The sequence below is a fragment of the Stegostoma tigrinum genome, chromosome 31 (genome assembly GCF_030684315.1).
Source record: "Stegostoma tigrinum isolate sSteTig4 chromosome 31, sSteTig4.hap1, whole genome shotgun sequence".
Taxonomy (NCBI): domain Eukaryota; kingdom Metazoa; phylum Chordata; class Chondrichthyes; order Orectolobiformes; family Stegostomatidae; genus Stegostoma; species Stegostoma tigrinum.
The window spans coordinates 12,248,732-12,276,551 of record NC_081384.1 but is presented as its reverse complement, the minus strand read 5'-3'; the positions used below and the strand labels follow the sequence as shown (position 1 = coordinate 12,276,551).

General features: G+C 46.5%; 1 protein-coding gene across 1 annotated transcript; it reads left to right on the top strand.

The window, feature by feature from the left end:
- On the top strand, window positions 1–27,455 carry nr1d1 (nuclear receptor subfamily 1, group d, member 1). Its single transcript, XM_048560917.1, has 8 exons — window positions 1–719; window positions 11,596–11,874; window positions 13,323–13,411; window positions 14,932–15,076; window positions 17,089–17,747; window positions 20,260–20,445; window positions 22,931–23,141; window positions 25,085–27,455. The coding sequence occupies exons 1-8, from the start codon at window positions 701–703 to the stop codon at window positions 25,279–25,281; spliced, it is 1,785 nt and encodes a 594-aa protein (XP_048416874.1). The 5' UTR covers window positions 1–700; the 3' UTR covers window positions 25,282–27,455.
- The last annotated feature ends 365 nt before the right edge of the window (window positions 27,456–27,820 follow it).

Sequence of the window (27,820 nt, the reverse complement as noted above, 5' to 3'; positions counted from 1 at the left end):
AATGCCAGTATTCGACGAACAGCCAATCATAGCACTCTATACTTTGCCTGATCTCAGGGTCTCAATCAAAATATTGGAAACAATAACCGCCTCCAATCAGAGAGCTTGTTTCATCTGCTGCTCGTCCTGTTTCACCGCAGTGTAGCTCTTGCTGTAAGTAACTCTTCCTGTTGTATCAGTGTACATTTCTTGCAGTCGGCAGCCGGCACTTGGCTGCCCTGTTGAAGGGGATTTGCAGAGGACACTCTCTTGCCGTGCTGAAAGGCAAGCTTCTTTCTTCTTAGATATATTTGCATTCCTGCAGAGTACCGAACCTGGGAGAGGTTGCCTAAATCTTATCCTGCCTCCCAGCCAGCACCGCACCCCCCTCCCTCACCGACCCCAACCAGAGGAAGATTTGACAGGGCCGGCCAACCGTTGTGAAGGTGGTCTTTTCTGCTACTGGGCTGCGGGATTTCGTCCCCTACAGCAGGGTTTTAGCACCTTCCTCAGAAACTGTAACAACAACAAAAACTGCACTGACAAGCAGAAACAACTCCTGGCTCAAAACAGCAACTCCACAACTCCTGCCCAACACGCAAGATCGAGCAGCCAAATACACAAACCAGAACGCTGCAGGCAAATTGTCCAGCAGTTTGCACGCCGCTTGGAAATAGTTTGTTGACAGTAGAGGGATCAAAAATCCCGAAGGAAGATAGTTATGGATTCCAACAACACAGGTATGAAAAATATCCATTTTTTTAAAAAAATAAGAAAATGTTACAGTATATTACTTTTGAAATGTGTCGGAGCCATTTAACTCCTGCTTGTTATGTTCCTGAAGTATGTGAGGATACCTATTGAAGACATGTTTTAAAGCACCATTTTGACATAGGCACTGTAAGCACGCCGTCAAACTGGGGTTCGCTGTGTAACTCGCTAGGATAAGCCGGTTGTGTTAGTTGATCATTAGTATTTTAAATTCGCTGCAATGTCGAGTCAGATCTCTACGGTTAATATTCCTTGATATCTACACAAACCTTACGGGATATGTTGGCCTACATCAATATTATCTCGTCCAGTTTTCCCATTACAGTGACTGCTTAGTTGCCTCTACTGTTTATGAGATGACGAGGCTGTGTTTTGTTGGCAGAATCAGCTATTAATAGGGATTCAATTTTTATGCCTCTCATCCCAGAGTATTATGTGCTGTTGACGTTTGTGTTGGTGTCACATATTATTCCAGTGCAGTCAGTCTTTCCTCCACGATTAGTTCTGTTTAAGTTCATATGTTGAAGTGTTCTGTGTTTTAGGACGTGACAGCTCGATTCTAGTGTAACTGGGATCTTACTGTACTGTGCCCTGTCTCTTGCATCTCTCCCCCCCACCAACCCGTGTTGATTTTTCCAACGCTCATAAAGTAGGTCACAGTCTGAGTGAGGTGCAAGTTATTTTGCAGATACTCACATGGATGTTGCTTCCTAGCCATGTGCACCTTGTGTTTGTTACTCCTCCTCTTCCCACAAGGGGGGTGGGGTCGATTAGCTCAGTCAGCATGACGGCCGTTCCACAACACTGAGTGATCCCACCAGCTAAGATTTCTCGCACTGGTTTGAGGTTCCCATGAGGGAACTCTTCCCCTTAGCCTGAAATGTGGTGACCCTCAGGTTAAAACACCATTACTTCTCTAATGTGAGACAGCCTGGTGGGACTATGGAGACAAGTTTTATATTTATATACAACATAGGTCTCACCAGTCTGTCCAGCCTCTGACGTAATGTCCAACGATAGAGAAGGGGACGCAGATTCTGGACCTAACTCTTCTCGAAGATCCATTTCTCTGTAACACTCCCAATAGTGCAGCAATCGAGAAGTAATGAACACATGATATTTGCTAATCAATCTGCTTAGAGATGTTACTATATGTCTCTAGCATGGTATATCTCTGGAAGAGGTGTGACTTGAACCCAGGTCTCCTGGCTCAGAGACAGGGATACTACCATTGCACCACAAGAGCCCTGAATGTTGCATTTTTACTAAACTGCTTCCACAAAATTAAGATCAAATAAACTACTGAGTACATTTAATTTGCAATTTGGGATTACAGTGTGGCATTTGATTAAGTAAACATTATTAAACTTATTGAATACAGGAAATAAACATAATTTTCTCCACAGCGTACCAGAGCCTTGAAGTAAATTAGTTCAGGACATTATTGGAAATTGAATTTTCAGTTAGTTTGCTTGTGTGCAATAAATTAGCATTTACTTACAGGGTCCAATTTACAGCTGGTCATATTTCCTTACCCTGAGGTCGAGCAAAGCTACCCTACCTGTCACTGTGCAAATGTGAGGTGTCAGTCTGAACAGATCCAGCTTTGGATATCACTATGAAAACCTGCACTGTCAAATTGTAGTTGGGGCTACAAGTCAAAATTCCAGTTGCAGTAGAGAAGGCGTGAACAAAACTTTTATTGCAATTTGCAATGGAACACATATTTGCGTTCATCGTGAGAGCAGCAAAATGTTGCGTTAAGTATGTTTTTGGCCAAACTGTTCAGACACACATGGCTGGGGCTGGTGGGTGTTGAATGCAGACCTTCTGGCCTAGAGGTAGAGACACTACCACTGTCACAAGAACCTGCGGGGGGATCTTGCGTTAAAAAGCTGCTGGGAGAGAGGGATATTGGTTCTGTTGCAGAATACTGCACCTCGGCTCCCGCGGTTTAAAATGCATCAGGGTGTGTGTGTGTGTGTTTTTGTCAAGTTCACGGCCTCCACAGTTAAACCTGCAGTTGGATCGTGTTTTGCTGCCAGGACTGGCAGCCTGTGATGCGGCAGTAATCCAGGTCAGGAGGCGGGGAGAATGCCTTCCTGACCCACCCCATGTTGTTCTGAAGCCCGCCCCTGAGACTGGGCTTCGGGCGGAACGGAATGAGTACGCCCGCGGGCTGTGGGGTGACTTCTGTCGGATGATGATAGCAGTTTCTGAAGCCGGACTTGGGAGTCGAAATGCACATTCACACGCACAAACAGAACAAAAAAAATCTAGGTCAAGGAGGCGGGAGATCTGAAGAATAACTAAAGCAGAAGGGTGTGGGTAGTTTCCTTTTGTGCACCGGAGACTTTGTGACCCTCTGTATTAGTGCCTGGATTTTTAAAAAAAATCTTTTCTTCCTGCTTCTGGAGACAATGTTTGGAGGAGCTGGTTTAGTTAAGAGTGAGATAGATAGCCCTACCCCTATCTCTCCTCACCCTCGTACCCTCCCCTTCCCCTCACCCCACCACCCTTACACCGACCCCTCCCCGCATCCTGGTCGGCGCCCTCTCCTGCTCACCCCTCAACCACCCCCTTCCCCTTCCCCTCAACCCTCTTTTACTACCTCATCCATCCCCTCACTCCCCCAACCCCCTGTCCCACCCCTCACTCCCGCACCCCCACCCTCTCTCCCCCCACTCCTCGACTCCCGCTCCTCCAACCCCTCCCCTCACTCCCCCAACCCCCTCCTACCTCCCCTACCTCTCACTCCATCCCCGCCTTGCTGGCAGTCCCCCTACCACCCTCTCCTTTCTCCTTCACCACCCCTCCCTAAACAACCTCACTACCCCCCGCGCCCTCACTACCCCTCCCCATGATTCCCCTCTCCCGCCCATACTTCGACTCCCCATCACTCCCCCCTCACTATAACTCCCCCACCCCCTCGCTTCCCCTCCAGCCCCAACCCCACATTCCTCCCATTCTCAGTCCTCCCACCCTCACACACACCCCCTCAGTCCCGCTACTCACACCTCCCCCACTCTCTCACCCTCCTCCCCTTACACCTCCCACCTCCCCCACTTCCACCCACCTCTCCCTTACACCTCCCCTCTCCCCTCCACCTTCCCCCCTCTCCCCTCCCCTCCACCTTCCCCCCTCCCTCCCCTCCCCCCCTCCTCCCATCCCCCCATCCCATCCCTCCCCCATCCCCCTCCCCCCCATCCCTCTCCCCCCCTCCCCCCCATCCCTCTCCCCCCATCCCTCTCCCCCCCTCCCCCCCATCCCTCTCCCCCCCTCCCCCCCATCCCTCTCCCCCCTCCCCCCATCCCCTCCATCCCTCTCCCCCCATCCCCTCCATCCCTCTCCCCCTCCCCCCCATCCCCTCCATCCCTCTCCCCCCCTCCCCATCCCCTCCATCCCTCTCCCCCATCCCTCTCCCCCCCTCCCCCTTCCCCCCTCCCCCCCTCCCCCTTACCCCCCTCCCCATCCCCCCTCCCCATCCCCCCTCCCCCTCCCCATCCCCCCTCCCCATCCCCCCTCCCCCTCCCCATCCCCCCTCCCCCTCCCCATCCCTCTCCCCCCTCCCCCTCCCCATCCCTCTCCCCATCCCCCCCTCCCCATCCCTCTCCCCCCCTCCCCCTCCCCATCCCTCTCCCCATCCCCCCCTCCCCATCCCTCTCCCCCCCTCCCCCCCTCCCCCTCCCCATCCCTCTCCCCCCCTCCCCCCCCATCCCCCCCTCCCCCTCCCCATCCCCCCCTCCCCCTCCCCATCCCCCCCTCCCCCTCCCCATCCCTCTCCCCCCCTCCCCCCCCTCCCCATCCCTCTCCCCCCCCATCCCTCTCCCCTCCCCCAACCCTCTCCCCCCCCCCAACCCTCTCCCCCCATCCCTCTCCCCCCCCAACCCTCTCCCCCCCCATCCCTCTCCCCCCCCAACCCTCTCCCCCCCCATCCCTCTCCCCCCCTCCCCCATCCCTCTCCCCCCCCTCCCCCATCCCTCCCCCCCCCTCCCCCCCCTCCCCCCCCATCCCTCTCCCCCCCTCCCCCATTCCTCTCCCCCCTCCCCCATTCCTCTCCCCCCCTCCCCCCTCCCTCTCTCCCCCCTCCCTCTCCCCCCCTCCCCATCCCTCTCCCCCCATCCCTCCCCCCCTCCCCCCCATCCCTCCCCCCTCCCCCCCCATCCCTCCCCCCCTCCCCCCCATCCCTCTCCCCCCTCCCCCCCATCCCTCTCCCCCTCCCCCCCATCCCTCTCCCCCCTCCCCCCCATCCCTCTCCCCCCTCCCCCCTCCCCCCCATCCCTCCCCCCCTCCCTCTCCCCCTCCCCCCCTCCCCCTCCCCCTCCCCCCCTCCCCCTCCCCCCCTCCCCCTCCCCCTCCCCCCCTCCCCCCCATCCCTCCCCCCTCCCCCCCATCCCTCTCCCCCCTCCCCCCCATCCCTCTCCCCCTCATCCCTCTCCCCCTCCCCCCCTCCCCCATCCCTCTCCCCCTCCCCCCCCTCCCCCATCCCTCTCCCCCTCCCCCCCCTCCCCCATCCCTCTCCCCATCCCTCTCCCCCCCCCCCATCCCTCTCCCCCTCCCCCCCCATCCCTCTCCCCCTCCCCCCCTCCCCCCCCATCCCTCTCCCCCTCCCCCCCTCCCCCCCCATCCCTCTCCCCCTCCCCCCCATCCCTCTCCCCCTCCCCCCCTCCCCCCCCATCCCTCTCCCCCTCCCCCCCATCCCTCTCCCCCCTCCCCCCCATCCCTCTCCCCCCTCCCCCCCATCCCTCTCCCCCCTCCCCATCCCTCTCCCCCTCCCCCCCTCCCATCCCTCTCCCCCCTCCCCCCCTCCCCCCCATCCCTCTCCCCCCTCCCCCCCATCCCTCTCCCCCTCCCCCCATCCCCCCCCATCCCCATCCCCCCCCATCCCCATCCCCCCCCCATCCCTCCTCCTCTCCCCCCTCCCCCCCACCTCCTCCTCTCCCCTCTCCCCCCTACCTCCCCCCTCCTCCTCTCCCCCCTCACACCTCCTCCCCACCTCCCCCTCCCACCCTTACACCCCGCCGTTCCCATATACACGTACATTTCCTGGGCCAGTACGGAGAGTGCTGCTGGCGATATTTGTCTCAATGGGGAGGGGGACCCAGCTCTCGTGAGCCATTCGTTCGAACAACGTGCATTTTTCTCTGATGACGGGGGCGGGTGGTAGTCCCGTTGCTGAGACACGCGAGTTTGCAGCCAACACGTGGAAACAGCCCGTGACTCAACCCCCACAAATGCTATTAATATCCTCGTCTCAGGAATAACCTTTCATCACTGGGTACCGGGAGAGCTTTGCCTTTTTATTACATTAACATGCTGCGCTGGTGGAGCGCTGTAAAGCTGGAAATTAAACAAACACAAGGCGGTGTTTGGATTACACCAACACACGGCAAACGCGTACCTGAACTCAGAGATAGTAGGAACTGCAGATGCTGGAGAATCCGACATACAAGGTGCAGAGCTGGGTGAACACAGCTGCTTGACCTGCTGTGTTCATGCAGCGCTATACCTTGTTCCCTGAACTCAGGCCCGTGTGGCTGGCTCATTTCCTCTGGTTTTCTTCCAGACCTAATTTAATGACTCAATTGTAGATAAAGTACGTTTCTGGGCATTGACGCCCCAGAGAGAATTGACTTGCTTGCCCAACCAGAAATTGCTGGAGAAACTCAGCTTGTGTGGCAGCATCTGTAGAGAGAGAAGCAGAGTTAACGTTTTGTGTCCAGTGACTCTTCCTCATATTATTTTCGTTTCATTGAATACTTTCAAGGCAGAGCTAGACAGACTCTTGACTAACAAGGTGTCTGGGTCGACAGGAAAAATGGAATTTTATTCAAAATCAGTCACTGCCTTCCCAAATGTTCAACTACACTTGAGGGACCGACTGGTCTACTGCATCAAATTAAAACCTTTGTATTAACTTGGGTCCCCAAACATTCTGATTACTCACAATCACCCTCCCAACCATTTGTAAGCATTTTCTACAATTTTCCTGTAGTTCAACATCAATGGATTTTATACCATTAAGGGCAAGTGTTAGGCATACGATAATTTAAGGTTTTAGCAAAGATCCGTAGCTCGGATTGTGGGTGAGGGTGTTGACTTGCACACCGAGCTGGCTTGTTTTTGTTCAGACGTTTCGTGCTAGGTAACATTATCAGTGGAGCCTCCGATGAAGTGATGTTATTCTATTCCGCTTGGAATTTATACTCTCCAGTCCGTTACGGTGAAAACTGTCATTTTCGGTTTTCTTCTGTATGGGTTTGTATATGGGGTCCAATTCTATATGTTTGTTGATTGTATTGTAGGTGGAGAACATTGCCCCTAGGAATTCCCGTGTATAGGGCGGCATGGTGGCTCAGTGGTTAGTACTGCTGCCTCACAGCATCAGGGACTCGGGTTCGATTCCCACCTCGGGCGACTGTCTGTGTGGAGTTTGCACATTCTCCCTGTGTCTGCGTGGGTTTCCTCCGGGTGCTCCGGTTTCCTCCCACAGTCCAAAGATGTGCAGGTTAGGTGGATTGGCCATGCTAAATTGCCCATAGTGTTCAGGGATGTGTGGGTTATAGGGGGATGGGTCTGGGTGGGATGCTTCAAGGGGCGGTGTGGACTTGTTGGGCCGAAGGGCCTGTTTCCACACAGTAGGGAATCTAATCTAATGTTTGTGTTCGCCTTGGGCTACACTGGTTATGCTGTCCCAGTTAAGCTGATGGCCTTCATTAAAAAAAACACAACAAACTCTCCTTAATATCAGTGCACTCGGACAATGAAGGCCATCAGTTTAACCGGGACAAGGTAACCACAGTAGCCCAAGCCAAACATAGACACGCACAGGAATTCCTAGAGGCATGGTTCTCAATCCATAATGCAATCAACAAACATGTAGAATTGGACCCCATTTACGAACACATACGGAACAAAACCAGAAATGACAGTACTCACCATTATAGACTGGACAGTATAAAATCCAAGCAGAGTAGAAGGGCATCACTTTGTTGGAGGCCTCACAGATGATGTTACCCAGCATGGTGACTAAACACCTGAACAAAAACAAGCCAGCTTGGTGAGCAAGTCAACAACCGCATAGAATACAGCTTTGCTATTGCCGCATTATAGATTGCCATGTAGGGTGTGGTACAAACTACACAAAGGAGTTAAGCAATATCAGAGAATTCCCTTTGAAGAGCAGTTCGTGTTGTCTTGCAGTCTCATTGATTGCCAGAGCAGTTTTGATGAACCAAATGGTCTGTTTCTGCTCCTGGCCTTATGGACTTCAGAGAGAAAAAAGCAACTTCTACTGTAGTGACTCACTGGCAAGATTGTTTTATGGAGATTGAGTTAAAATGGAACTGGTGATGCCCCTTGAGGTCAAATAGCTGACCAAAACTTCAGTTTACATTTTATGTAGGATGTAATGTTTAATTTGAAGCATTAACAAAAGTCTGCAATGGAGTAATTTTTTTTATTATTAGCTCATGGATGCGCAGATCACTGGCTGGGACAACATTTGCCCTGCGCTGAGCGGTTACCTGTAATATCTATTTAAAATTTCCTACCTTACTGTAATATTAACTCTTTAATATTTTCCTATTTTTAAATTATTTTTCAACTCTGTAAGTAGTGCAACAACTTTTATTCCTCTGCTGTATCTAAGAATTGTACCTAGGTACTCGTACCTAAGATGTTGCCATAAGAAGGCTGGCATCGTAAAAATTTTTCACTATACTCCTGCAATGGGGCATACGTGACGTTAAAAGAATATTGTATTGTATTGTAATCATCCAAAGGGTAGTTTAGTGTCACATTGCTGTGGGTCAGGAGTCAAATGTAGGTGTTAAGGATTTCCCTTCTTAAAGGGCATTAATGAACGAGATGGAAATCGATAAATTGATTGTACACAGCCACCATTTAGGCAACTGTCCATTATAGAATTTAAAAAAAAATAAATTCCACTTTCCAAATTGTTGAACCCATGTCTCCAGGACATCAGGCTGAGTCATTGGATTGTTATTTCTAGGTACATTACCAATGTGTCAGCATTCCCCAAGCATGGACCATAGTACTAAAAGAGAATGTCATTTGCACTGCTTTGGATGACTGGAATGATTCACTTTGGTAGGAAGATCAGTTTTGTATCCACAGCTTCCCATAAACTGATATCTCGTCTCACCGCATTTCGAGGTGGGTTAAATTGGCAATGCGTTTGAATCTTAAAGAATGTGTCAATGGCTCAGAAATTTCTGAAGAAGGGCCCAGATCCAAACATCAGCTTTCCTGCTCCTCTGCTGTTGCCTGGCCTGCTGTGTTCATCCAGCTCTACACCTTGTTATCTCAACTCCAGCATTGGCATTTCCTACTGTCTCCAGACAGAAGGATCTGTTTCCACCCTGCATGACTCTATCTCATGAATAATACTATTCTGACTGAATTAGAGCCATTGCACAAATGTGGGAATTGCAGTAATTTCTCATTAGCAGTTGAGGGAAATGATAAAGGTAATGCTCAAAACATAAATGTCACATGGGGCAGTGAGCGTGGCTCTTCTGATTCTTGTGATACTGTAGGTGTTAAGCCTTTGCTAAAATTATGGCTTCATGTGTGCACACAGCTCTCTGGTACATTGCTTACACAGTCATTCTCCAAGGGATGATAGGAGCCAGCCCTGGGTCTGCTACACCACCGAATATAAATACAGCTGTCGCCTCAACTCCATTTTCCAGTCTGCAGCTCCTGCCCCAAACTTTAGACACCCGTGTCTGTCAAAAATCCTGCAAGCTAAGCCTCGAATGAATTCAGTGACCCAGGTTCCACAGATGTTCTGGGAGGGAGAGAACTGAAAGAAATTCCCCAAACATCTCATAATTGCGATGTTACCACAGATGACTGAAAGCTTTGTCAGAGAGCTAGGTTTTGGGAGAGTCTTAAAGGAGATGTTGAGAGGTGATTCCAGAAGTGAGTTAAAAAGCATAAAGGCTCAGGCAGCTGAGGGCACAATCTGTGATGTAAATTGGGGCTGCTTAAAAGATCAGAATCAAAGTACGTGGGGCTGGAGGAGGATAAGGACATAGGAATGGGTGAAACCATTGACCGATGCAAAAACATCGAGGAGAACTTTAAAACCGAGTTCTCACCAGGCCGTGCCCAATGTGTGTCACAGAGCATGCATATAGTGGATGAACAGGATGAGAATATGGGCAGCAGAGTTTAGGTAAGCTCAGGTTTAGGAAAACTGCAACATAGGAGGTCAGCCAGATGAGCGTTGGAGTAATTGAGCCACAAGATAATCAAGGCATGGATGAGGTTTTCAGCAGCAGAGCAGCAATCTTTGCACAAATCTCAAATACCCAAGTTTGCAGCCAGACCAAGCTTTGTGATGTGCCCCATAAAGTGTTTTGCTGCACTTTTGTTTTGCTGCAAATAAGCCTCATACAATTGGCAGCAATCCCAGTGGTGAAACCATAAACATGTAAGCCCCGGCAAGGCTAAGTATAATAAAACTGCAGCTTGTTCACAGGGTGCCTGAGCTTTTGTGTTAGGATTCAGGCTGGGATTTTGCAATGATGACCAGTCATCTCCAGAATTCTACAATGATACCTGAAAACCCCATCGCTGTCCACAACAAACACAAATCAGGTGAGGCAACATCTGCAGGCAAACATGTCAGGTCTCAAATGTCGATTTACTGATTTCTGTTTCTCCAATGATGCTACTTGATCTGCAAAATAATTGTGGTTATTCCTGTTTTTGTTTTCAAACTTCCAGTATCTGCAGTGCATCTGTGTCAATACTGATTCTCCTTTCCCTTCGGTTTAGACAACACTAATAACAGGACACAGTTTAGGCAGGAATGACAATAAGAAGGACACAATACTTTTGGGTACTTTGTCGGTTGGGTTGACTTCAAACCAAAAGCTTTAAAATTGATACCGCAGCCAATTTGTTTGCAAGTGCACTCCCATTCAAAGAAGAAAGCATTTGTGCCAAATCTTGTTCTGTGCTGTTTTTCCTGGGGCAAGTTTCATTGTTCCTGCCCTTCCTTCATAGAATGAAAATCTATTTATGTGACTTCCAATATTCTTTTTCTCCCAATTTTTTCTTCCTGTCTTGGCGATGTTGAGTCTTCTGTGTGAGTGAAGTTTCCAGTGACATTGGGCAATTCACTGATATCTTGCCCACAGTGGCAGTGAGATTAGTGCTTTCGTATTTGGTTTAACATTTAATGCTTCTGTAGTTCCGGTGCTTGAACATCAACATCAGCTCACTGGCTCCCTATGTTTATGCCACCAGACCCACAAAGCTATTTCATGTTTTAAGGCAAGTAGTTTTACTTGTGAAAGTTGGGGTCAACTGACTCATCAATGTGGATTATTGGGAACCACGCTATTGGAACAGTAAGTAAAGAATCTTTATAGCAAGTGACCAGATGGTATTTGGTCACAGAAGGCATCATGGATAAGCCTGGTAATGTCCTCATTTGATGACCAAGGTATGAAGTTGGACTGATTTCCTAACCTAGTAGAGTCAGACCATTGGAGAAGCACTATTGAAAAATCTTGTGAGTTCATGAACTAAAATGCTGGACTGAGAGTAGTGTGGATCTGGCAGCTGCTGCTGAGTTTGCAGGCTTATTTCCAGATTTACTTCTAGATTACTTAGAGTTATTACATTTCAGTAGCATAACATGAATAAGAAATATTTGGAGGGATATGGTCCAAGCTCAGGCATTTGGGATTAGTTTAGTTTAGGATTATGGGCGGCAAGGACTGGTTGGACTGAAGGGTCTGTTTCCGTGCTGTGTGACTCTATGATTCTATAACTCATGCTTATCTTCCTATCATCCCATTGCAGGTGGAGTGATCACGTACATTGGACCCAACAGTACCTCTTCAAGTCCAGTACTGTTGTACAGTGATAATTCCAATAGCAGTTTCCAATCTGTGTCTCAGTCATGTTCCCCGTTGCCGCCATCACCTAACAGCTCTGCCTCCCAGGATGGCAAACACTACAAGAGTAACTCTTCAGGATCTGGAGAGGATTGTCCAACCATTGGGCCCTTCAGCAACCTGAAGCTTTCCACAGATGATGGGAACACCATTTCCACCACTAAAAACAGTTCTGGCATTACCAGTAAGTAATCCTGGTGTCTTTTCTTCCCTCTGCTTCATCTTATTCAGTGGAATGCCCTCTCCATTCTCTCAATTTAAAAAATAACTTGTAATCTGTCCAGGCAATGACATGTTGAAGACCAATCATTTTAATCACTATGCTCTTGCTATTTGAAGCCTTCCCAAATCCCGATAGCTTTTCTAGCTGTCTCACCTTTTCTCTAAAAGAAATCAACATCTTAAGCTGTGCTGTCAGTTTCTCTGACCCCACACACTCTCTCAACCTCTTCTGAGTGTTGTAAAATGCTTAGAGAAATCCTTTTATGTGGTGTACAGTTGTAAACTATTAATTAGTTTATAAATATAAATTGCAGAAAAAAATTCTAAAAGAGAGGAACTGAACATTCATTCCGTTCATCAGAAACACTTGATCTCTCCCAGTTAAGCCTTTTGAAATTGAATTTGAAAATACCATCTAGGAATTAATTGTCCCTCTTGTCCAAGAGAAAAATTTCCAGATATGGGGCCAGGATCAGGGGACAACCTGTTGGAAATCCATTACTGCCTTCCTGCTGGAAAGGAACATCCCAAATGCAGGGCTAGAGCATGTTGCTACGAGTTTACCATAATGGGATCTATCCAGAATGATTCATTTTACACATCATTTCAAGGGATCATTACCAGTGGGAGACCTGATGAAGATGTTGATTCCAACTTCTGACGAAATATAGGAAATTGCCTACCAAACATTTGTGAGCCTGCTAATTTTAGCTGGAAGCCTTTTCCTGCTATCAAGGAGATGAGTTAATAGGCATAACCCGAAGGCAAAGCACTTAGTGCTAATGACTGTTTCTGGAATAAATATTAATTCTTGTTTGTTATCTGATGGTTGCATTTTGACTTCAAAGGCAGTTTTGTAGATTATTTATGACAAGAATCTTCTCTTCCATACGATCGATTATACCCCTTTCTCTGCTGGCCTCTGCTGGGTGCAATGCTGCTGGCCTGCACCTTGCCCAAGTATTCTTTCTTAAATACGCAGGTTAAACTGCAGGCATCGGCAGTTAGTCACAGAGGGGTGGGAACTGCAGCCTGGCAGCAGATGTGCATCTTTCACATCTTCCAGTCAAGCTCCCTGTATAGCAATCAGGAGAAGGAATCCTGGCTTCTTTAATCTGGGAGTCATTGTGCCCGATTATAATAACCCTACAGCAACTCCAGTTGCGGTAAGCCAACAGCACAGATCGAGGACTCATTTCTGGCTCTCGTTCTTAGCCCATCTGGCAAAGTTCCATACAGTGTCAAGTCACTCAGGTCACATCTTGATTGCAGGCCCCTGTTCTCTCATTGACTCTCCTCAAAGCCAGTGCTAAAGGCATTAGACACTGACACTTCATTAAAAATGACTGCATAATGAGCAGTTTACATTTTGAATAAATCTCTCATTATTTCTACGTGTTTTTTCCCCAGAAATCAGTGGAATGATTCTGCTGTGTAAAGTGTGTGGAGATGTAGCCTCTGGTTTCCACTATGGTGTGCACGCTTGTGAAGGGTGTAAGGTAAGTTGTATCCACCTGTACAGCAGCGGGCCATGCCAGCATGCATCAGCATATGCAACTCACACAAATACATACACATGCACAGATATCAGCATGTGGATATAGAGTTTTTACAGAACACAAAAAGGCCCTTTACCCCTTGTGTCTGTGCTGGTCATCAAGTGTCTATCTATTAGAATAAATAAATAAATTGTTAAATAAATTTTCCAGCATTGACCTGCCACCTTGCATGCTATGGCTTTTCAGGTGATTGTCTAATCTTCTTTAGTCTCTTGCGTATTCCTGCTTATGCCACTCTTTCAGGCATTGAGTTCCAGATACCCACTGTTATCTCGGTGAAAGAAAACAATCTGGAATTCCCCACTCAACCTCCTATCCCTTCATTGTGTCCTCTGGTTATTGAGCTGTCTACTGAGGGAAAAGTTTCTCCCTATCCAACCATACATAATATGGTTCCTTGTGGCTCAGTGAGCAAAGATATCACATGAGATACTCTTCTGCCATTGAAAGAGTTTTCCAGTTTTCATGCCATCTCAGCTGGGGAGGATATTACCTTTTCTTGGTCCCAGTTACCATGAAACTGAAAGTAAAATCTGCCAGATTTTGGCTTCCTACTCATGACCAGGGAACCCCAGTGAGAAGTGTTCACCTGGAAATGTCGGATGAGGCCAGGACCCACAAGTCACATATGATTCCGTACATAACAACAACAGCAACTTCGATTTATATAGCACCTTTAATGCAGTAGCACATTTTGCAGAGCTTAGTATAGTCACTGTTTTCAAAACAATATTAGGGTTAAGGCACATATGCAGCATAAATGCAAGCGTGTGGATATGTATACATGTATGTGCATGCATTTAAGCCTTTGTAAATGTTAGATATTTGTTTGCATACCCAAATATTCTCATGTACAAGGCAGTAGAATGTTTCATTTTAATGAATGAGATGTTCAGCCTGTTGGCAGGCTAAGTGGCTGAGCATAAAGACTGCAGCATTCTGGAACTCCTTTCCTAACAACTCAGCAGGTGTACCTGCAGCAGATGGACTGCAGACATGGTTCAAGTTGTCCCAGCTATGTTCAGAGATTGAGAATGAAAGGAACAAAATGTCATAGGGATATAATCCAGACTGTTAAACATGAATTACATTGCCAACTTAGGTAAAGACTCTACTCAGTCGGAAGAAATACATTGTCCAGCTTGTTTTTCATTTGGCTGATGGCGTGATTGCAAACAAACACTGAAATTACAGTCCCATGCATAGCCCTGAAAGTGAAAGCTGCTTTTTGCTGTGATGCTTTCATGGTCTTTAGGATCCAGGTGTTGCCATTTAACCAGCTGAAGTCCATTGGCTTGGCTCTCCCATTGCTGTTGTAAATCCTATTGGTGATCTGCAGTTTGGTTGTTCACACCTCTCTGTGGCTTTCACCTTGGAGTAGCCTCTGTGTCAGTTGGTGGGTCAGCTGAGTGAGAAATGTTTATGGAGGTTGTGTTACACAGGATATCTCTCCCTTGCAGGGGTTCTTCAGGAGAAGCATTCAGCAGAACATCCAGTACAAGAAGTGCCTCAAGAATGAGAACTGCACTATCATGCGAATCAACAGGAACCGTTGTCAGCAGTGCCGCTTTAAGAAGTGTCTTGCTGTTGGCATGTCCAGGGATGGTGAGTCTTGTTTCTTTCCCTTCTGTTTTCCATTTAATGTACATATTTTAATGAATTAACTGCTGCTTTACTGAGTTTTTTATGCAACCTCTTGCAGTCATTGGATGAAGCAGTGGAAATGTACCTTAATACTCCCTACTAGCTGGACTCAGGCCTCGGTATGTTTATTTGGGCAGAAGGCTTCAACTACAATAAAATACTTGAGTTCATAACTTATCTTGAAACTTCAAGGCAGCATTGAGGAAGAGTTTCATTGTTAGGGATGCTGTCTTTGAGACTTTTTTTTATTTGTTCACACATGTAGAGGAGGAAATGGCTACTGCTGTTATGGTTGGATTGTAATCCACAGACCGAGGTACTGTCCAGAGGACCTGGATTTGAATCCCGCAATGGCGTATGCTGGAATTTGAATTGGAAAAAAACAAATTAAGAGTCTAATGATGACCATAAATCTACTGTCGATCGTTGGAAACACCCATCTGGTTCACTAATGCCATCTTTACATGGTCTAGCCTACATGTGACTCCAGATCCTCAGCAATGTGGTTGACTCATAACTTCCCTCTGGGCAATGATGCCCTCATCCTGTGAGTGAATAAAAGAAAGCAGATGTCACTGATTGGGCCAGCATTTAATACCTACTTTTTTATTTCTCTTCAGAAGGTGCTAGCCAGTGGCCTTCTTGAGCTGCTGTAGTCCATGGGAAATACTACCAGCTGTGTGTGCTGTTAGAAAATGAGTTCCAGGATTTTGGCCCAGCAAAAGCGATGGAATGGTGATAGAGTTCCAAGCAGGGTGGTATGGGTATTAGAGGGGAACTTGAGGCTGGTGGTATTTCCATGCTGCCCTTGTCCTTCTAGATGTTAAAAGTCATGGGTTTGGAAGGTGCTGTTGTAGGTGAGGTGTTGAACATTTCTGTTCCTTAACCTGGACTAAATGATCCCATGACACTATGTGAAGAAGAGTAAGGAAGTTCCCTCAGTCCCTTGAGCAACTTTTATCCATCAACCAAAACTCATTAGACCCAAATTGTCAGATTATTTGTGTCATTGCTATTTCTGTGAATTTACGTTAATGTACAAAGAACAGGAATTGCACTTCAGAGTCTATTTAATTGGCTGTAAGCCACTTAAGGATGTGTAAAAATTGCTAAAAACATACAGGCTATTTCTTTCTCCTTGAGTTTTATTTTCTCTTTAGCTTGTCCCATATAGGAATATTTCGATGAGCAGTCTGCAATGGTTCAGATTGAGAACTAATAAAAATTCATTGTTAGAATGGTCAGCAGCACTGGGATTCAGCAGAAATTGATGGGCCGCCTTAATTTTCTTTCTTAAAGGAATACATATATGTTTTTGCCTCAGAGACAAGTCCTGTCTCTTTCCATATGCAAGGACACAGTCTTATTCATGATACTGAGGCCAAAACTGTTCCTAGTGTAGCCGTGTAATTCTCCCGTTTTGTCATTGAGTCTACATTTCAATGCTGAATGGCAGTGCTTAATGCATAGATTCAATAAGATCTCATTGTTCCCATTCTCCTTTTCTCCTTAACTTTTCGCTTTGTCAATTTAAGCCACTGTCACAATTGGAATTTCCTGCCTCAGATAATTCTGTACACCTGAAGGTTGAGTGGTGAGAAAGTAGCATCTTGACAAGAATAAGCCAAGCACCAAATTTGCAAACATAATTTTAATACCACAATTGGCTTTTCATTTTAATCACTTAATTGTATTTACTGTGTGCAAGTTGAGAAGTTCATGCTCCAACATGTACGCTCTAATGGTCTCAAGTTGAATGAATGATTTGTATTAACTTGTTTGGTTCCTTGAAGGTAGTCTGGTTCACCACCAGGTTATACATAGTCTCCCACTGAAGACTGGAGGAGAATCTGTGTGCTGTATGCTATTAGGTTGACTGAATTCAACATAGATAACAGAAGTACCAAGAGATATCATGAACCGTGAAGTAACAAGCTCAGCAGAGGGTAATGTGTTATTTTGTTCTCCCCTAGCTGTGCGTTTTGGGCGCATTCCCAAGAGGGAGAAGCAGCGGATGCTGGCGGAAATGCAGAGCGCCATGAATAATATGGTGAACAACCAGCTGAATGGAGAGCTACACAGTGATATCCAGCCCCAGCAGCAAAACTGGCAACACCAGCCTCCACTGGCAGCTCCTGCCCACCCACCCCAGCAGGAGCGGTCATCCCCCAGTCTCCATCCCCAGCAGCAACACAGCCCACAGCAGTTATACTGTCCCAGCACCGAAACCTCGATGGAAGACGTCATTTATTCTATTTCCAGAGCACATAAGGAGACCTTCACTTACGCCCATGACAAATTAAAGCAAACGACCAATGCCTGCCGACACAACGGCGAGCTGATGAACCACAATGCCAATTGCTGCCGCAATGGGTACCACGTCAATGGAATGAATACCATCTACCACCAGGAGAACAACATTTTCCATAAAACCAACAACAGTGGACTAAAGAAGATGTGCTACCCATCTTCTTTCTCAAATGGCCACACTAATGGGCACATTAGTGGACACTACCAAAACCAGACCAATGGAAACAAATTACACACTAAAAACTCGTATTGTGCCAACGGCGAGATGGAGACTGGCAACGGGAGGACCTGCCCATGGAAAGGAGCAAACAATGTTATCCTGGTATGACATTGCGCAACTTATACTACGATGTTGTGAAACCGGCAGGCATTTCAAAGTTTTCTTTGAGCAGAAATCCCATTACATACCATTTGTAGATAATAAATGGTTCTCTCTCTAACAAACCAAGCTCTGACATCGAATATGAAATTGCCATCTCCAGAGAGATACAATCTTGTGTACTAGGATGAAACAGCCTTCATAAATAATGGAAATGTGTAGTTGCACAATAATAAAATAAACAAGGAAACCTGTTTAAAAGCTCCTCAAGACCTCTTAAAACTAGATTAACAAAACCGGAATATTCCACAAGCCCATCTTTCTTTACAGATCACACTGATCCAGCTACTAATTTGCATTTGCACATATTCTTTAACTATTTTACCAAAAACATCTGTTTCCAATGAGCCATTCAATATTGTGTTTTTCAGTTAACCTTCCTAAAGTACAACCCCTTTTAAAGGAAGACTGAATTCAATTTTGCTTTCAAAAAAAAATCTGTATTTTAGAAAAATGTGGTTAGGACACTGTCCAACTAGAGATAGCTAGTAATGGTTTATCCTGACAGTCACTGTGCCTCAAGCAAGGAGAGTCCTTTCTGGGAACCGCATCCGGAATAGGAATTGAACCCACACTGTTAATATTACTCTGCAGTGTAAGTAGCTATCCAGGTAACTGAGATAACCAACCTCTCTTAAAGTTGCTGTAATCCTAGAGACACCACTGGCGGTGGTTTCCCTGAAATGATTGATTTGAGAAATGATCCTGATGTTGACCAAAGAGTTACTTCACATTCTTGTTAGAAACATCTCAGAAGCCTTATTTTGATTTTATATTCCATTTCTCTTTTTCAGCAGCATATTATTTCCTGCAAAATAACTTTAATTTGTTCCGTAATTATTCAATGCAAAGCCATGGAATAATACTGACACAAATGGAGGGCTTATGGCCCTTTGGGTCCAGTAGAGCGATCCAGTCAGACCCATTCCCCTCCCCTGCCTTATTCTTACACCTCTGAAAATTTACTGCTCTGCCTGGGGTGGTGATGGCCAAATGGTATTATTGCGAGACCCTTAACCCAGAGACCCAGATAATGTTCTGGGGGCCCACGTTTGAATCCCGCCACAGCAGATGGTGGGATTTGAATTTTTAAAAAAATCTGGAATTAAGAATCTAATGATGACTGTGAATCATTTGTTGGGAAAAAGCCCATCTGGTTCACTAATGTCCTTTAGGGAAGGAAACTGCCATCCTTACCTGGTCTGGCCCGCAAGTGACTCCAGACCCACAGCAATGTGGTTGACTCTTAACTGCCCTCTGGGCAATTAGGGAAGGGCAGTAAATGCTGCCTAACCAGCGATCCCCTTATCCTGTGAATGAATAAAGGATAAGTGTATGCAGCAAGTTGAAGTTTGTATTTACTTATTTGATTCTCTTGTTCCCAAGATAACAAATCCCTTTTGTTTTGAACACTTTTCTTTAAGTGACAATAAATGGGAAACCCAACTCTATCAAAACCTTGCTTATTTAAATGAATGTAATGGCAACATTGAGGCATTAATTTCAGAAGCTCTGATCAGTGTGATGTAGTTTTTAGCTTATTCACTCAATTTCATTATTCTCACTGACTCAATCTGTAGATAATACATGATGGCTATAAATGACAGTTGAGTGCAGTTGCTCCCGCGGCTTGGAGACAGCTTTTTGTTTTATTAACACATGGGATGTGGCGATCACTGGCTGAGGCAGCACTGATTGCTCATCCCGAGTTTCCGATGAGTAGGTGGTGCTGAGCTCTCTTCTTGAACCTCTGCAGTCCATACCTTAGCAATTGTCCAGTTACACTGTGAACACTTGTCACGTAGAATATTGATTCTTTTAAAGCACAATGGTGGCTTTAGATGAAAAAGTGCTCAAAATTACAATTATTTTGATTTAAGAGAAATGCGTTCTAATCTGTTTGTTGTTTTGACAAATCTTTGGACGGTGATTTTTAGCATAATCACTTGAACAATAATTCTAGGGATGGAATGACATTCTTCTGTTACTTATGTTTTCTGGAATGTTCTGTTTCTCCGTGTTGTTTAGTCATTGGAGAATCCATTCAGGAACTGCAGGCATGGTGCAGAGAGAATAACTTCCATTTTACAACCATTCATGAAATAAAATGAACTTGCCTCAGGAGGGTTTGGCGTTAGATCAAGGGCTTGCTGCGTGGCTCTGAAACACGCAAAGTAAATTCCCCCTGGTGCCTGATATATTCCCAGTAACCTTGTGCTGTCAGCCAGCCAACTAACATACAGGCAGCATGGAGGCGACTGCTCCAGCTCTAAGCGACAGAACACTCACTGTCCTGCTTACTACGTTGTAAGCCTGTCTTAGTTTGACAGTGGTATTGTGGTTAGTTGGTCAACCTCTTGCACTGAGACTGTAACAGAGAGCATTCAAAGAAGTGAGCCATGGGCTGGAAATGTCAAGATAAAGTAAGTGTCACATTTGTTTCTCACCCCAACAGGCCTGCCCAATGAACATTCGGCCACATCTAGATGGCAGTCGGTCTGTGCAACAGATCTGGGAGGACTTTTCCTTGAGCTTCACACCAGCTGTCAAAGAAGTGGTCGAGTTTGCAAAGCTCATCCCTGGTTTCAAGGACCTATCCCAGCACGACCAGGTCATTCTGCTGAAAGCTGGCACCTTTGAGGTAAGTAACAGGAGTCAAAGATCTATGTTTGAGGTGAATGCTATTTGTAATTGTGAAAAGTTAGATAATAGAGGTTAGGTAGATTCCAACTCAAATCTCCAGTTTGAGAACGGTCTTATCACTGAGCTTGGGAAAGCACAAATTAATCAGCTACCCAGCTTAGTTTATTTCACTCAAGAATAAGGACAATGGCAGTAATTGAGCAGGGTCAGTTTTGGATCCATTCAACAGTTTGCTTGAGCTGGATTTTTATTTCAGTTATCCGTACTTTTGGGTAATGGGATTCTCCACGCTGTTGTGAATTTGGAATCACACTGAATTGTGCTAGTAGGATAATCATCAACCGTGGACAGTATTGAAGTGATGTTGGGATATGTACTGTCAGGGCTTGCGGTTGAATCAGATTTCGCTCTGATATGGTCTGCAACAGTTTGCAGTAGCTTTGCTATGGGAACTCAGGCCATATGCAAACTGATGCCCCAGTATATTGATGTTCCTTGGCTTTTCCTCGGCCACATTTGGAATACTGTGTACAGTTCTGGTCGCCACATTACCAAAAGGATGTGGATGCTTTGGAGAGGGTGCAGAGGAGGTTCACCAGGATGTTGCCTGGTATGGAAGGTGCTAGCTATGAAGAGAGGTTGAATAGATTAGGATTATTTTCATTAGAAAGACGGAGATTGAGGAGGGACCTGATTGAGGCCTACAAAATCATGAGGGGTATAGACAGGGCGGATAGCAAAAAGCTTTTTCCCCAGAGTGGGGGACTCAATGACCTGGAGTCATGAGTTCAAAGTGAGAGGAGGAAAGTTTAAGGGAGATATGCGAGGAAAGTTCTTTACACAGAGGGTGGTGGGTGCCTGGAACGCGTTGCCAGCGGAGGTGGTACACGCAGACACATTAGCGTCTTTTAAGATATATTTGGACAGGTACATGGATGGGCAGGGAACAAATGGACACAGACCGTTAGAGAATAGATGACAGGTTAGACGGAGGATCTTGATCGGCGCAGGCTTGGAGGGCCGAAGGGCCTGTCCTTGTGCTGTAGGTTTCTTTGTTTCTTTGTTTTACAAGGATGAACTCATTGAAGCATACCAAGGTTTTGAAGGGAAGCTGAAAGGACTGCGGATGCTGTAAATTCGAAACAAAATCAGAAATTGCTGGAAAAACTCAGTAGGTCTGACAGCATCTGTGGAGAGAATTAGAGTTACTGTTTTGGGTCCCACATAGCACTGGTCACTAAGACCAATGCCAGTAGGAAGGATCGATGACAGTGGATCTTCCTAGGGCATTCCAGATGGTTCAGGCACACAACTGCGACATTAGCCGACCTGGCAAGTTTATGCCTGGTGCATGGCAACTTAGCGACTCTCTGTCCCAACCGAAAACCAGGTGAAACAATGGGTAGATTTGAAAGAAGAGTTAAAAACCAGGTCAGTTCAGGATACCAATGGAAAATTTTTTGGAAATTCCTGTCCGACCCTGTGATCGTTCTGGCCTGCCCTCCTTAGGAACGACCTGAAACGTTAACTCTGATTTCTCTCTACAGATGCTGCCAGACTGGCTGAGTTTTTCCAGCAATTTCTGTTTCAGTTTAAAATTCTGAAAGCGTTTGACAGGGTAGACACTGAGATGGTTTCCACTGGCAGGGGATCTAAAACATGGGGTCACCTTGTCAGGATAAGGGGCTGATCATTTAGGACTGAGATGAAGAGAAAGCGCTTCCTTCAAAGAGTTGTGCATCCTTGGAATTCTGTACCCATCAGAGTTGAGGATGCATTATTTTTGATACATTTAGGGCTGAGATAATCCAATATTTCGTTTCTCAAGGAATCAAGGGAAATGAGGAGTAGGCAGAAAAGTGGAGTTGAAGAAAGCCATGATTGTGTTGAATGGCAGAGCAAGCCCAGTGGACTGAATGGTCTCATCCTCCTCCTGGTTCTTGTGTTAGTACACATGCTCTAGGGCACAGGGTCCTGACCAGCAATGCTCAGGAAGTAGGAAGGGGCTGAGGGAAAACCTGAGCAATGTCTTGTACCTAGAGCACAAAGCGGGCGAATAGGAGGAATGGATTTGAGTGATGAAACCGGAAAGCAAGGAGCAAAATTCATGTTAACCGAGGGCATGTCCTGATGTAAAGGCGTCCAAAGCAACTTCTCATGTACGGGGATAAATTCTCTAGCGAGCAGAATCATTAGAAGAGCAGAGATAACAAGGTGTAGAGCTGGATGAACACAGCAGGCCAAGCAGCATCATAGGACCCTTCAAGGGTCTAAGCCTGAAAGGTCAGCCTTCCTGCTCCTCTGATGCTGCTTGGCCTGCTGTGTTCATCCAGCTCTACACCTTGTTATCTCAGACTCTCCAACATCTGCAGTTCCTACTATCTCATTAGAAGAGCAGTTTGTCATGTTTTTACTTGGTGGTGCAACAGAAACCCATGTTTGAAAGTCTTTCCCATTGATTGCTCTGCTCCTGTCTGTGCCAGGTCCTGATGGTGAGGTTTGCCTCACTGTTTAACATGAAGGAACAGACCGTCACTTTTATCAGTGGAACCACCTACTCCATTGAGGAGCTGCGGGGCATGAGGATGGGAGATCTGCTCAACTCCATGTTTGACTTCAGCGAGAAGCTGAGCTCCTTGCACCTCAGTGAGGAAGAGCTGGGTCTGTTCACTGCCGTTGTGCTGGTCTCTGCAGGTGAGGACTGATCTCCGAAAGGAGAGGGCCGGATCGATGTGTTTGTTCCCAGGGCAAAGTGGCGCCTGAACTAAGCGCAGGTGATGGCCTTGGGGTGTTCTCATTTAACTAGCTGCAGAGACCGAGCTACTGTCCTGGGTTCAAATCCCACTGCATCCAATGGTGGAGTTAGAATTGAATTCAATAAGAAAATGTGGAATTAATGATGCCCATGAAATGATTGCCGTAGGAACCAGTTTGGATCAGCAATGCCCTTCAGGGAAGCTGTTTTCCTTCCCTGCTCTGTCTTTTTTAATTTTTAATTCATTCCCTGGATTAGGGCATCACTAGCTAGGCCAGCATTTGTTATTCGTCCCAGAGGGCAGTTAACAGTCAACCACATTCCTGTAGGGCTGGAGTCATATGTACTTTCCTTCCTTCCCTAAAGCGCATTAGCCACAACAATGGACAGTGGCTTCATGGGCAAAAATGGAAGTTGCTGGAAAAGCTCAGCAGGTCTGGCAGCATCTGTGCAGAAATAAAATCGCAGTTAACCTTTTGGGTCTGGTGACCCTTCCTCAGAAAAATTCATGGGCATCATTAGACTCTTTATTCCAGATATCTATTGAATTCACATTCCACCATCTGCCCATGGCTGGGTTCAAGCCTGAGTCCCCAGAACATTAGAGGTAACACAGTGTGGAGCTGGATGAACATAGCAAGCCAGGCAGCATCAGAGGAGCAGGAAAGCTGATGTTTTGGGCCTAGATCCTTCATCAGAAATGAATGTTCCCCAGAACATTACCTCGGTCTCTGGATTAATAGCCCAGCAGTAATTGCCACTAGGCCATTGCATTCCGTCCAAACCCTCTGAAACGGCCGAGAAAGCCACTCAGTTGTAACCAAGATCCAGGCAGCAATGCTGAGATGCCATGAGTGTGTTGAAATACAAATTGTGCCGTCTGTGTTACGGGCCCTGAAGCCGAATTGGCAGGGCTCCCTTGGTGCATCAGCTGAGAGCAGTGTAGGCTCAGTGCCAAATGTCAGATGTGCACCTCAACCGCGTACAGTGTGTTGTGCCAACTCCCCTGGGCCTGCAGACAGCTCCTGCCCTGATGTTTTGCCTCCTAGTTCCGTGCCAGCGCTACGTCTGTCAGCATGTCTGGGAACAACAACTAGATGGGGAAATTCCCTGGCGTCTGGTGTACAGCTGCACCCAGAAAACATGGAAAAACATGACTGTTGTGAGCAAGCTCGATGCTTCATAACCTTCCACCAAAACGCCAGAAGGCCCACATTCCAGTCATCATGTCTTAAAACTCAGTGAATGAAATAGTTATCAGACTTACAATGGGCTGTTAGCATCTAAACCTGTCCAGGAGGAGAAACAGAGGTTTACTTCCAGTTTCACAGAAGCACAGAGCTGTCACTGGGAATAAGGAAAGTGTTTGGCTCATTGTGCTTGCCCTGATTCTCCTACCTCTCTCCTGCTTTTTGCCCATACTCCTGCATACTATTTCTCTCCAAGCAATCATCCATTTCCCTGTTGAACGCCTCAATTGAACAAACCTCCACTACATTTCTCGACAGTGCATTCCTGACCCTAACTACTCGCTGTGTGAAAAAGATTTTCACCTGTTAATTGAAGTCGAGGTGGGTTTTGTTGGCCAATTAGTGGGTGAGGACTGTGATATCATGATGCCAGCCCTGGTGGACGTGCCCAGCCTCGGTAAGACCTACGCCACGGTATCGTTTTGCTGAATGACCAGCAGTTGTTGGGTGGGGAAAGGAGTAGATTGCTCACTCCATCACTCAGTCTGCGGAGGAGAAAAAGAGACTGTTATGAAAAAGTAAAGTCGGTTTAGGCTGTGAACTCAGCCGTTCGTCATCATTTCTGGGGCTCGCGGTTTTAGAAACTGCTCGTTTGATGCCTTAATTGTATCTTGTTATCCTCCTGCTTCTAGATCGTTCTGGAATTGAAAACGTCAACTCAGTGGAACAGCTTCAGGAGACACTAATCCGAGTCCTGAGGGCGCTAATAATGAAGAACTATCCCAACGAGGCATCACGCTTCACCAAACTCCTCCTCAAACTCCCCGACCTCCGCACTTTGAACAACATGCACTCGGAGAAATTGTTGGCCTTTCGGATAGATCCTTGAATCTCCTGCCGAGTCACAGCCGCACCAGACTTGTCTCTGTGAAATTTTTAGAGCAATTTTTTAATTTATATTTCAATGAACGTTTGGGTGAAAGATTGCATCTTGTAAAAATGTGTATATTTCAGCTGTCAATGGAGTGTAATATATTCTTATAAGGAATGTTCTACAAATTAATAGATTTAACTGTCCTCTGGGGCTTAGGATATGTCTGCAAAATGAGCTTGTTGGTAGAACTCGCCATGAGGTTATCTGCTTGCTGTTTTGGAGTGCCGTCTAAAAGGCAATTAAAGAGCTGTGTAACCTGAGCAGTGAGCAGGCAATGATCTGCAGTGCCCTCTGTTCTGTTGCCTTTCTCAATGTCCTCCTTGACTAACTACGTGTCTGCGTTTCAGTGTCTGAACCACACCAAATTCCAGTCTTGTCCTCTCGTCGAACACGGTCATCCTGTTTAGCAACTGAAGCAGAATAGTTGAGACTGCTTCTCAAAGCTTTGGCTGCTCTCTGGTGGAAGGTGAAAGGTGAGGAGTTGACTTCCAGCCTGAGCGTGTGATGTTCATCACTTTCAGCTTCAGCAGCTGAAGCCCGTCTCACCTGTTGCATTTCGTTCCCTTGTTGAGCAGAAGTGATGTTTCACCTTGTGACAGTCTCCATGGCATAGATTGGAACTTCAAACTGCTCCAGACATTGTACAACAAACAACAAAGTGGATCAAACTCAAGGCATGGTGTGCGTCCCTTGAAACTTGCATTGAAATGATGGGAGTTGTCCGAGAGGAGGTTGCTGCATGTTTTGTGGTTTGCTTGTACTTGAGACCTCTGTTGAAGATTCAACAAATCAACTGTCTCCCTCCCCTCTCCCTATCCTTGCCGCACACCTGTGAACTCAAGAGGGGAGAAGACCCTACACCCCACCCCGGTCTCCTGTATCAATTGGTGCACTGACCGAGGTGCCTGCATTAACTCTGGGCTAGGGAAACTGTTGGAGGAACTGAGCAGTTTAGGGAGAAGAACAACCAGCAGTTTCTATCTGTGTTGGAAAATAGATGTTGTGTTTTGGGGATGGTTTGTATACTTTGATAATTTTAAGAGCTGAAGTGGTTGATGGAAAGAAGAGGAGACGCTATTGAGGTTTTCCATCATGTACTCATCTGGACAGATGCAAGAATGCCAAATTTTAAAGGAAACAACAATTTATGCTGCATGAGAAGAGAGCCCTGATTGGCTGGCGAGTCGATTCTGATTGGTCGTGGTGTTGCCAAGAAGAGAATGCCATGAGAAAACTCAGTCAGTTCTGTATAGTTCTGAGGAAGGGTCACTGGACTTGAAACATTTAACTCTGCCTTCTCTCCACAGATGCTGCCATGACCTGCTGCAATTTTCCAGCAATTTCTGATTTTGTTTCTGCATCCTCCGTTCTTTGGTTTTTCTTCCCACTAAGACGACTGTTGTCCCTTACCCTTTTGTTGAATTGATAAAATTGGTCCCACAGGCTGACATCTGTATGTGCCTTCAGTTTTGTTATCCAAATGTAATGATCAATTTTGTTAACAGCCTGCTCATAGGCCTTTGCATTTGTGTCTCTGGCCCTCCTTGAAACAGTGCCGTCAGATCGCTCACATCCACCCGAACAAACAGGTGAGGCCTTGCTTTAGTGAGGCATTGCACCTCCAACATCGCAGGACTCCCTGAGCACTGCACTGGAGTATCAGCTTTCCTTTTTATTTCCGTCAAGCCCTGGATTGGGACTTGAGCGCAGGACCATTTGGCTCAGATGTAAGTTCTATGAACTGAGCCAAGCCTGACATTGGACATGTTCTTTCCCTCCTTTGAAGTTTGGCGTTCTTGTATCTGTTGTGACGAATGATGGAGAGATGAGAAACTTTGACCACATGCTGGCATGTTCAGAACTCTGACTGACGTTCCCTTTCGGTCACTAAATGAAGGGTAGTGTCCACGGAACTATCTCCCAGCAGCTTTAGAGGGAGGAGCTGTGTGAGAGCTGAAGTGTTTTGAACTTTAAGAGAAAAATCCATAACCTTGTGTGGCCGCTGCAGCAGTGCAGAGCCTGCTTTCGATAAATAAATTTATTGCATCTGTCTCAATATAGTTCAATAATTGATGTGCATTGTGAATCCAGATGAAATCATTAACAATTTCTAAGAATAAAAGAATGAATACACTGAGTTAAATAACAAAACAAATCTCTGTGTCATTTTATGGTGGTAGCAGTGAAAGGATTTCGCATCACTGAGTGTTTGAGTTATTCGGGAAGGCTGTAGACTTCCAGAGATGAATTTCAGATCCGTTCCCCTCTGTGCATTGGCTCCAAGTGGGCAACCCTTGGTGAAAGGTCAGAGGCCAGGGTTCAGCACAGCAGCTAAGATGGAGGAGAAAACCAGGTCACCTTAAACAGAAGTAGATGTTCTGAAACACTGGGGATTCTGTGCAGGGAGCTAAAGCTGAAGATCCACAGCTCTGACTTTTCGGGAAGAAGAGTTTAAGAGTGTGAGACACAGATTGAGCTGCGAATAGTTCTCTTC